Here is a 12,013-nt window from a genome sequence, read left to right on the forward strand (position 1 = left end):
ATTTTAAGTATTTGATGATCAATCAAAACTTTGTTATATTCCTTTAGACAAGAATTGAGACAATACCTAATGGTGGGTACTTATCCTTTGAGCATGGAACAAGTGGTGAAGGCTCTAGGCTGCAACTTCTGTAATTGCTTTGGCTGTATGTCATCTGTTCTTATCTATTGGTTAGAAGTCATCTCATCATTCCATTATCAAGAACTTGAAAAGGATATGAAATGATCATTTTCATGCTTAGCTCAAGTCCAAAACTAAATTACATTTTTTCTAAACAAGTCTGAAATATTGGCAAATATATTGTTTTAATAAAATATATCGTTGTGCTTATTAGGATCTTATACCCACTATTAGATAGGTCTAACCCAAGAGAATGTTCACACCCAAAATCACCATTAGTCAATGATATTGGTTCTCTTATTTATGCACTATTTTCTTTAAGCTCTTTGATATTTGTAATAAAAACCAGATTTCATTATCCGAATATCTGAAGTTAAAAATATATACATTAGACTGTATAATCAGGTACCAAGATAAATTGGGCTTCTTGCTTAAAAAAAAAAAAGAAAAAGAAAAAAAGAACATGAATTGGACTTAGTTAATTCTCATTGGGGGACCAATACTTTGGTCAAATCTAAGGGTATTGTTCATATATGATAAAGTTTTATGGTAAAATAGTAACCTAAATGCCTATGCTTCATCATTCTGCTATTAAGTATGCCAGAGTGCATCTCTCTGAAACCACTTCATTTTATTTTAGATCTCATCACAAACTAATAAAATAAAGTCAAATCTAAAACAAGAGTAACTTAGAATTTACATTTCAGTATATTTGCACTCATTTCCATAATTTTACTTTTGGAAGGAGTAGAAATACAATTATATACTTTGCAAATACATAGAAAATAATATAAAATACAAGGCTTTATACTCTACAAATTTGTATTTGTATTCCTTTCAAATTGAGCCTTCCGCTGCATTTGGAAATGATGCAAATAAGTGTGAATTTAAATATGTAGAGTGTAAAACAGTTCATATAAATAGTAAAATTGGGTTAGTTTTGCACCGACAAATTTATCTTCTTACCAAACATACTTTTAGCTGTAATGGATGCAAAATGAATTCTAATAAAATATACGCTTTTTTTATCAAAAGCCTACTTAAATGCAAATTTATTTCTTTTTTTGTTAACGTACTTTTACATCTTATTATCAATGTAAATATGCATTGATCTGCCATTTATCAATGCATAAATGTAATATTGCCAAACACATGCAAAAGTAAAATAGAATGCAAAATTACCCTGAACCAGGATTTACACTCCATTTGCATCATTTCTAAAAGCAACCTTCAGTGCAAATATGACTCAAAAATTACAATCACCATGTTTTACTTTTCATTAAAGATGTCTTATTTTTCATTGGTTTACATCTCAAAAAAAGCAATCCGAAACGATGTTTGCTGGACAAATCAGGAATTTCTTTCTTTTTAGCATTTTTTTCCAAATTAGAAAGTTTAAGCTTCAACTACAAATAACTTGCTTATGGGGTCTAGAAGCTGACTTGACCAGCATTGGCAATGAATAAGTGTCCAGGGTCCAATCTAGGATAGCCACGTCATACATCCATGTGGCTAAAACAGGAGAGATTACCTAAACAAAAGTGTAGTAGAATGTCACATGTGGGCACAAATTTCCCACCTCTAACTGGAATATACCTAACACCACCATGCACGCAGGTATCAACCACCTCGCTTCATTCAACACAACTGCACAAGGTTCCTGGTTAATACGTGACATGAGGTAGGTGGTACCCCCGGTGGTACTAGAGGCTCTCATTGCTTCGCGGAGAAAACGAGAGTGATGCAGAGTGGCAGTTTTGGTAAATAAGTGGCCATCCCAGTGGCAAAATGGGGAATTCGAGAGGCGCTTGCTTGGCAGTCTTCTTAACCAGTAACCACCTAACTGGGAGCCTGTCCCGAATCATCGGAGAAGCGTGGCTCAGTTTCTGCCTATAAATAACTCACCAACTCGACCAAGCTCCCCCCAGCTTCAGCAGCTCTCTGAAGGAGGAAGAAGGGTTGAAGTCCGAATCCCTCTTCGAATCTCTGCTCTGCTTTTCTTCGTTCGCTTTCTTCTTCTTTCTCGATTTTGTTGCGAGAAGCGTTGGAAATGGCGGGGACTGGAGTGTTCGCAGAGATCTTAGACGGTGATGTTTACAAGTACTACTCGGAGGGAGAATGGAAGGAGTCTTCTTCTGGGAAGTCCGTGGCTATCATCAATCCTACCACCAGGAAGACGCAGTACAAGGTCCAAGGTGATTAGTTTCATCAGCTTTTGAGGCTCTTATATTTTCTTTGGTTGGATTCAATTGGACTTGAAGTTAATGTCCGGCGAGTCTGAAATGTTTTTTCCTCTTTTCGCTTACCTTGTCAGTTAGAACTCGTTTAAAGGTTTTAGTTGGTTTCACTTGAAACGATCGAAAGTTTCTGGTTCTTCTTTCGATGGGAAAGCTCAGATTGAGGTTAATTTTCTTTGTTCGTATTTTTCATTTAGAAACATATGGTCAGAGTGGTTTATTAACATTTCCTAGTTGAAACTACTAATCTGTTATCGGTGTTAAATGTTAATATCTGATTTGTCTTTCTTCTCTGGGAGAAGAATCTCTGGTTTTGTTTTTCTGAGATTTGTTAGGGAGAGTCGATTTATTAGCAGCTTTTCTGATAAATTTTGAGTTCTTAAACGAGTCCCGTTAGATTTCCAATTCTATGACTGCTATCGACTAGGGTCTGCACTCTACACTGTTTTCCCGAGAAATGTGGCCATTTTCATGGAGTTGGTAAATTTAGGGAAAAGAAAAGCTTCATGTCTTCATGCAAGGCGCTTCAAGAGAGAGGGAATCGAATATTGGTACATGCCAGCCGGACTTTTTTTTCTGATGCAGAAAGATTTGGTCCGGACTAACAGGCAGATCCAGGTTCACCCTTAACAACCCGTACCATTCGGGTTACCTCTAACAGTGCCGAGTTAACTCGCTCTGAAGTCTGAACTAATAAGTCGCTGTCTTGCCCGAGTTTCTGACCAACTCACTCTGCCCTCCAACAGCTTGTACTCAGGCCGAGGTCAACAAGATCATGGAAACGGCGAAAGCCGCCCAGAAGGTGTGGGCCAAGACTCCGCTGTGGAAGAGAGCAGAGCTGCTTCACAAGGCCGCAGCAATCCTGAAGGAGCACAAGGGCCCCATTGCCGAGTGCCTCGTCAAGGAGATCGCAAAGCCGGCGAAGGACGCTGTCACTGAGGTAATTAACCAATCTAGATCTGGGGATTTGTAAGCTTTGAGATACAGCTAGTGATTGAGCTCACATGGCATTATTTGTTGTATGGCTGATAAAGGTTGTGAGGTCTGGAGATTTGGTGTCTTACACAGCAGAAGAAGGTGTGAGAATTCTGGGGGAGGGGAAGTTCCTTGTGTCTGATAGCTTTCCTGGGAATGAGAGGACCAAATACTGCCTCACTTCTAAGGTAATAATTTCTTGCTCCCTTTTCTTCCTTTTTGCTTAATTGATGGGTGGTTCATACCATGTCGACATGTTTGAACTTTGGATTTGGAAGTGGATAAAGGCTCACACAGATGAGTGGCCAGTACTGGCCATTGACCATGAACGAGTGAACCGTTTGTCCTTATCCGTTAAACCTCTAAAAGGTTCATTCAGTTTTGGTGGAAAACCATAAAACCAATTTCTGGTGCAGAATGCATCTGTCCCTACGCCCTACCTTGGCCCCAGATGATGAATGCCCCCCACAAAAATTAATAAATACCATAAATTACAGATTGTCACCCTATAATTTGGGGATAGTGACACTTCGCCCCTGAACTTTTATTTACAACAAATATCCCTGAACTACCAGATTCCAACATTTTGTCCCCTATGAGTTATATTAAAAAATATTATTATTTGACTGTTATCTGCCTGTCAAATATTTTTAAATTTCCTACTGTTTCTTTAATTTATGGGACTATTTTTTTCCTTTACCTTAGATATTTGTATAAACCTTTTACTTTATATATATATATATATATATATATTCTTCTTTCTCATTTAGATGGGCAAAAAAAAGATAGCATGCTTTTCCTTGCCCACTTTTATCATTTTAATAAAATGTTGTACTTTTAGTCATATAAATCTCAAAAGGGCATTTTAGACTTTTTAATAAATTAACTGTTTTTTTTACGCCAATCCAGTTATGAAGTGCTATAAAGTGTCACTATCCCAAAATACAAGACGGTAGGTAATTAGTATTTTACCCTTATTAAAGGAATCCGCATCTCCTATCGAGGGACACTACAGCGCTGTACATTGGGAATAAAAATGCAATTTCTCATTTAATTTTATTTTGGGTTTTACTTTTTTCTTTGTTATGCTTTATGTCTTAATTTACTTTATTTGTACTGTAATTAAATAAATTAAACTCAAATTTAAAACAAAAATAGGTTAAAACTTACATTCAAATCATTTGCACTCCCTTATAGTTTCATTCTAACAAATATCTCCCCTGAACTTTTGAGAAATTCGACAAAAACCTCCTTTTTGTCATATTCCAAGACTGAAAATGTTAAATTGATGCACCATTTTTTTCTAAATATCCATTTTACCCTTTTATAAATTATTTTACATACAAAATTACTGAAATAACCTTATTTTAACTTGACAAAAACATTAAAAGATGACGGTTAAAGGAGGTTTTTGTCAAGTTAAAACATGGTCATTTCAGTAATTTATAAAAGGGTAAAATGGGTATTTAGAAAAAAATGGTGCATTAATCTAATGTTTTCCGTTTGGAAAGGTGATGAAAGGGAGACTTTTGTTGAATTTCTCAAAAGTTCAGGAGAAGTGTTTATTAAAATAAAACTATAAGGGAGGTTTTTATTATTATTGAAAACTTGAGGGGAGGTTTTTGCATTTTACCCTAAATATTAGACAGAGGAGATGTATTTTACCCTAATAGTTTGTATTTTACTCTACAAAGTTGGGATCACTACCCACATGACACTATGGTCATAGCGCCACATGGAACATCTCCCCAAAGTTTTTAAAAGCAAATTGGTCAGGGTTCGGTTCTTGGGTTGAATTGTCTACCGTTCGAATTGAACAGATGGCCTATTCTAACAAAAAATAAAAAAAATAAAAAACGGTTAAAACCGTTGAATGGTTCAAACAGTTTGATTGCTTAAGTCGGTGATTTGCTTATCAAATCAATGTTTTTTGGCAAAATAACAGTTATAATGTAAAATGGAACCGGTCACCCTGCTTTTTCTGATCCAAACCATCCAATCCGATCCGGTTTTAAAAACCATGCATCTCCCTCATGAATGACAACAAACAAGTACAAGAAATGTTCTCAATGAACAGCTCTAGTGACTTGTTGGTAGGGTGTGGGTAGCAGATCCGAGCACCCATAGTACTGATTACCTATTTTATCTTTCCACGTACGTAAACCAGATTCAACGTACTTCTTAACCAGATGTTCCCGACGGTATATAAGATGGCTAGAATGGGGGATTAACGCAAATATTTTGCTCCTTGCGATGGACCCATCCAAATGTCGGTCCACTCATTTGGACAGTTTGGTCTATCACCTTTGTCGAGTGATATAAAAATGTAAATACTAATAGAGAAATCAGTGTTTTGGTCCGAAAATGGACCATGGGGTGTGATGAATCAAATTTTTTGTGAAGTATTAATTTTTTTTGCTAAGTACCTCGTCGTTTGGTCTGCTTCCAAGTGGCCGATGATTTAAAGATCGAAGTGGAGAATTTTGCTAAGTGAGAACCTGGATGCTGAGCTGACCAGGCTAAGCTAAGAGTGGGCTAGGTGAAGAGCTGACCAGGTTGAGCTGGGGGCAGATTAGGTGTCGAGCTGACTGGCAGGCCGAGCTGCATATCATGTGTCGAGCTGACAAGAGGGCCAAGCTGCATATTATGTGTTGAGCTTACCAGAGGGTCGAGCTGCACATTATGTGCTGAGCTGACCAGAGGACCGAGCTGCACATTATGTGTTGAGCTAACCAGAGGGCCAAGCTGGATTAATTGTTGAGCTTCATAGTTCTTTGGAGACATGTAAGGAATCGCTGTCAGGGGACTCGGGGTGCCTAACCCGGCGATATCGCTCCGATGCTTAAGTCAGTACTCTCATAGTAGACTGTGAGCTAAAAATCATAAAGTATGAGAACTAGAATATGCTTACTTGCCCCCCCCCCCTATGCCATTGGGGTTGGTGCCTTCATATAGGCATTGTTTGGTGTGGGCTTCACGCACCGCATCCGAGATTTTCGAGAAGTCGCCTAAGTGGTCCGAAATTCCCGGAGGCAACCGCCATGCACGTTGACCACCCTTTGGAACGTTTGTTACGTGGGCCAACTTCCAAGGATCGTGAGAGTGTTGGGATATGCATGCCGAATTTGTCAGCGAGCACATCTCGCAAGTCGCCAGGTCGGCGCCTGTGCCAGGCCGCCAGTTGGGACACCATCACCTTGGCTAAGGCAAGTTGTTGCCTAAATGGTTTCGAGTGCCATCTAGTTGTTCCAAGATGCCATATGTCACAATATCATTGGAGGGCTAAATCCACCCTCATCAGGGTGCTAATGCCAATTCTCTAGATGTCAAGTTGGTCACAACTCACAAGGCCTTGATTGAGAGTAGGATCTCCTGCCAACAAAGTACATTCCAACAACCTACATATCTTACCATGAGACTAGATGTGTATAGTGTGAGATCTTGTTGGTAGAGTGTTAAGAATCATGGTTTTCAAAATTGAACCGGACTGAATGGTCGGACCAAAAAAACTGGGAACCAGTTAGGTGACCGTTGATTTTGGTCACAAACCGTTGACCCAGGTTGTTAATTGTTCGAATCATTTGAATGGTTTTGACCGTTTTTTATTTATTTTATTTTTTTAATTTTTTATTTTTATCAGAATAGGCCAACCATTTGATTCAAACAATCAGACCGTTTGATTTAATAACCAGACCCCTGACCGGTTCAGTCTCCGGATCGATTTTAAAAACCATGGTTGAAATTTATTTTTTCGCAGGAGATACTCATTGAATTAGGCACGGGACCGCAAAAAGGTAGGCTCTTCATGTTGTACGCCAATGGGTATAATCCACTGCATCTATGGTGCTAAAGCCACATCACCACACCACGGACACTGAACACCACAAAAAATAAATTAAAAAAAAAACATGATGCTAATAGATTAAGAGGACAAATTTGTACTCTTTCCAAACTGAGCCTAACCATATTGACGCTTATATCAGGCCTAAGACCAATTTTAGATCTAATAACGTATTTGGTCTTTTAGATCTTGTCTAGGCCTAAAACTAATTTTAGATCATCAAAGGTTAAGCCCAACCCAGAAGGACCTGAAAAATACGCTTTGGCATTTTGTACAATAGGGATGACAATTTTTTCCATCTCCGGTGGGAATGGGGATTGAGGTCCCCGCCCAGACTTCGATTATGTGTATATATATTTCAAACAAAAATTGTTATCTAAAAAAGTTTGGAGATTCGGGGAATTATTTCCATCGGGAATCGGGGATGAAGGATAAATTTTATCCCCGACAAAGATCGGGGACGAGGATAGGGTTAATTTCATAATCGGGATCGAGGACGGGAATATGATCCCCACCCCGTTGCCATTCCTACTGTACAGGCTAGGGGTGTCAATTGAACTGGATTTGGTCCAATGTGACTCCATTATAAATGGACCAGGTCCAATTCAATCCAACAAATGCTTTGGACCAATTTGGATTGGTCCAATTCAATGTCTGGACCATCCAATCTGTTCAAATTCATTTTGGTTTAAATTGGTTTCAACCCAAATCTGGTCCATTGACACATATATTCTTATCTTATATCAATGGACCTGATATTGGCTTAATCCAACCCAATCCAATATAAATTTGTTAAGGACGGACCAGGTCCAATCCAATCTAATAAATATTTTGAACTGGATTGGTCCAATCCAATATGTCTTGTTGGTCTGTCCAATCCCTCCAAATTGATTACCGGTCCATTGACGCCCTTATGTACAGCCCAGGCCTAGGCCGGCTTACCATAACTGGTTCGTCATATCTGATATCTGATATCCGGCTTACCTTGATGTCAAAGCAGAAGGTTGGCTTTGTTGATGGTTTTCATGGATTTAACTGCCGAGTTAATTGGTGCAACCATTGAGCTTGGGTCAATCTACCAGACTACCAGTCCAATGGGTTGGAGTAGTGAACGGACCCAACCACAGGCAGAACACTGCTTTTAAACACATCGTGAAAATGGTTCAAAGTAATGCATATAACACTCAACGAAAATAATTGGGTTACTGATTTTATGAAGTATCTCTTCATTGTAATTAATTGTGTACAAGTACCTCTTTATCCTTTTCTCTTATGATGTTGAGGTTTTGTTTCATAATCCTAGCAGTCTATTGAGCAGTGTTAAATGGACTATCCTAAATGGATGAAGTAGTGTCCATATCAAACGTACACTACATATTCTTGAGGACATGCTTCTACGTAGAGTTGTTTCCCATGTCCATATCTTTTTCATCTTGTTGAGTCAGATTCCTGAACAAATGTTGGATTTCAACTCCTGTGTCCATGTAAACACAGATCCTTCGTTTTTATTTATCCTATTTATTTTTCTCCAATATGCCATAATGTCTTTCTGATATTCTGACGGAATATAACTCACAATAAGATTCATTTCTTTGTTGTGGTCTGTTACAGTTCCTATTTGGTGTTATCTAATTATAATTCCTGGTTTTCTTTCATTACCATGTTTCTTAAACTGTTTTGCTTTATCTTTACGTAATTTTGGTAAGACTTATTTCCTCAAATTCAAGGACTTTTCATCCAACAAGAATTTTAAAAGCAAACTGTAACGAGAACTCTCAAAAATCAAAGTGGAAGTCTTCTTTATTTATTTCTTGTCCATACTTCTGGAATGGGTTAAGAATTTCAATTGTGCATTTAACTGCAGATTCCACTTGGGGTTGTATTAGCAATCCCACCTTTCAACTATCCTGTTAACTTGGCAGTCTCAAAAATTGCTCCTGCCCTGATTGCTGGAAACTCTCTGGTTCTCAAGCCTCCAACTCAGGTATTCCACTAAAAATTCCATTTACTCTAATAATGAGGTTGTCTACTTGTCTAGGTAGTACATGCACATATTTCAAATTCCCCTTCTAAAATGGCTACAACTCTTTAACCGTGTTTCAAGGTTCTCCCATGGTGAAAATTCTTTGTCATTTGCTAGTTATTCTAGATTAATTTGTTTCCATATGCTCACTTTATGCATGCTCTGCAGGGTGCTGTTGCGGCTCTCCATATGGTTCATTGTTTTCACTTGGCAGGCTTCCCCAAAGGTCTTATCAGTTGTGTTACTGGAAAAGGTTCTGAGATTGGTGACTTTCTCACAATGCATCCTGGGGTGAATTGTATAAGGTTATATTTCTTACCTTGAGGCCTTCAATACTCCATAAGTTGGTGCTTACTTCTTTTCTGAAATATACTCAGTTTATCTTGCCTCACAAGCATGTTTGGTGTGTAGCTTCACTGGTGGAGACACTGGAATAGCAATATCAAAGAAAGCGGGCATGGTCCCTCTTCAGATGGAACTGGGGGGAAAAGATGCATGCATTGTGCTTGAAGATGCTGATTTGGATTTAGTTGCATCAAACATCATAAAAGGAGGCTTCTCTTACAGGTATGAGGGATTCAGAGAACCTCTAAACTTGTCATTTGAATGGTTTAGCTTTTCATCTTAGCAAATGCATTTGACAAATACATCTGGAATGCCTTCTATTTTCTTTTGTTACAGTGGCCAAAGATGCACAGCTGTCAAGGTTGTCTTGGTGATGGAGTCAGTAGCTGATGCTCTTGTCAACAAAGTCAAAGCAAGAGTAGCAAAACTGACTGTTGGAGCACCAGAGGATGACTGTGATATTACACCAGTTGTCTCAGAATCATCTGCGAACTTCATTGAAGGGTTGGTAATGGATGCCAAGCAGAAAGGAGCAACATTTTGCCAAGAGTACAGGAGAGAAGGAAATCTCATCTGGCCCCTCTTGTTAGATAATGTCCGACCTGATATGAGGATTGCATGGGAGGAACCATTTGGTCCTGTTTTGCCAGTCATAAGGATAAACTCTGTCGAGGAAGGAATTCACCATTGCAATGCTAGCAATTTTGGATTGCAGGTAAAGATTTGATCTTCCTTTCCTCCCCTATTTTCAGAATAGTCCCCTTCAGCTTGAAGGAAACATTGAATCACTGTTTTCTCCCAACTTAACCTTTCCTTCTAGGAAATTGTCCAATATCCTTGAAACCAAATGAAGGCTATCATATTAACTCTGGATCTAGCCCCCTATTGAAATCAGGGTTGCAAAGGGTTGGGTTTCATAGAAATTAGCATGATTGAATCATTGAATGTGCGGTTAATTAGGATTGTATTTTGGTCTCAAATACATTTATTGGCACTTCACTATGGTCTGCTTGATGCAAAGTGGTGTTAAAGCATTTGTTATCTAACGACTTGTCAAAATAAGAGAGATTATTATTGCAATCTGATACTAGTTACCATCAATATTTGATAGTAAATGTAACTTTTTTTTCTTTTTGTAACTGTAATTGGTCCTATTACAATTAGAATTTCATCTTATACATGATTTGAACTCAGGGTTGTGTCTTCACAAGAGATATCAATAAGGCAGTTTTGATTAGTGATGCAATGGAGACGGGAACAGTTCAAATCAATTCAGCCCCAGCTCGTGGGCCAGATCATTTTCCTTTCCAGGTATACATGGGCTCTCTGAAACTAATTCAACATTAAAATTTTCGGTGACTATACTCTTCATATGGAGATTCACTGGATTAATTGTTGTTTATTTGCAGGGTCTAAGAGATAGTGGAATTGGGTCACAAGGAGTCACAAACAGTATTAACTTGATGACCAAGGTCAAGAGCACAGTCATCAATCTTCCATCCCCTTCATACACCATGGGTTAATAGGTTTTATTAGAGATCACCACTTCTATTGTAGTTAAGTCCTTGATGGGCATCCTTTTCATTGTTTTTTCTTTCTCCTTTTTCTTGTCTTGATATTAAGAGGATTAATGGAGAACCGCGTGGCTGCCTGGTTAGAATCATGGAGTAGCTAGTAGTTCTGATAATCTATATGTACGAGAAATGATTTTTCCAACTTTCTCATCTCAGGCCAAACTTCTAGTTTTGGAAGTTTTGAGCAGTCTAAGATGTATCTGTTCTACTGCATAAGGAGAATATAATATGGAATGATGAATATAAACTATTTTAATTGATCTGTGGTTTATATCATTTGATTTGCAGTTTGATTTGATAACTACTAGCTAGATTTTTTCTAGCAAAGCAGATTGGTGTAATTCAAGGTGTACGTAGTAATGATGGAGGAACCATTACCAATTTATGGATCAGCTTGGGTAACCATATCTAACTGTCTTTTTATAGGTTTGGAGATATAGAGGAGTCTTTATCAGATAGCATAGCCACGTCGCCTTATCATAATAATCATGGACATCTCTTATCATATAATAACAACCAGAGTTTGGAATAAACCCAGTAGTGAAGATTACGATTACTTGGGTGTTCTATTTACACTGTAAAGGGGAGTTTTACATGTACAGGAATCTCGACTGTTACAAGAGATAAAGAGTTTACAAGGATAAGATATATCAAATAGATGATGGAATTATGATAAGAGCTATCCATGATTATGATACGATATATCATCATGAAGTTGGATTTGCTAGTTCGACACTCTATCATCAGTCTGGGTTAACTTTGGTTGTTGGGTCTATCTGGGCTGGGCACGTTCTAGGTAGTTTACCTATTCATGCCCATGCTTTGAGTTTTAGTTAAAATAAATTAAGATGTAATTATTAATTTACCCGTTCCCACGGTAACGTGGCATTTTCAGAAA

General features: G+C 38.1%; 1 protein-coding gene across 1 annotated transcript; it reads left to right on the forward strand.

The window, feature by feature from the left end:
- Positions 1 to 1,820: 1,820 nt before the first annotated feature.
- LOC148843275 (NADP-dependent glyceraldehyde-3-phosphate dehydrogenase) lies at positions 1,821 to 11,375 on the forward strand. Its single transcript, XM_088956891.1, has 9 exons — positions 1,821 to 2,315; positions 3,104 to 3,297; positions 3,392 to 3,520; positions 9,038 to 9,157; positions 9,365 to 9,501; positions 9,608 to 9,763; positions 9,878 to 10,256; positions 10,736 to 10,852; positions 10,951 to 11,375. Exons 1-9 carry the CDS (start codon positions 2,171 to 2,173, stop codon positions 11,062 to 11,064), a joined length of 1,491 nt encoding a protein of 496 aa, XP_088813017.1. The 5' UTR covers positions 1,821 to 2,170; the 3' UTR covers positions 11,065 to 11,375.
- The last annotated feature ends 638 nt before the right edge of the window (positions 11,376 to 12,013 follow it).

The sequence above is a fragment of the Nelumbo lutea genome, chromosome 8, assembly GCF_056320005.1.
Source record: "Nelumbo lutea isolate HS-2025 chromosome 8, American lotus-T2T, whole genome shotgun sequence".
Lineage (NCBI taxonomy): Eukaryota > Viridiplantae > Streptophyta > Magnoliopsida > Proteales > Nelumbonaceae > Nelumbo > Nelumbo lutea.

What these genes read in the sequence shown, in the direction of transcription:
- LOC148843275 (XM_088956891.1), top strand. Translation starts at nt 2,171, where the DNA reads ATGGCGGGGACTGGAGTGTTCGCAGAGATCTTAGACGGTGATGTTTAC. An exon ending in TTCTCAAGCCTCCAACTCAG is followed by an intron (nt 9,158 to 9,364) that starts GTATTCCACTAA and finishes CATGCTCTGCAG; the next exon opens with GGTGCTGTTGCGGCTCTCCA. An exon ending in CAGATCATTTTCCTTTCCAG is followed by an intron (nt 10,853 to 10,950) that starts GTATACATGGGC and finishes GTTTATTTGCAG; the next exon opens with GGTCTAAGAGATAGTGGAAT.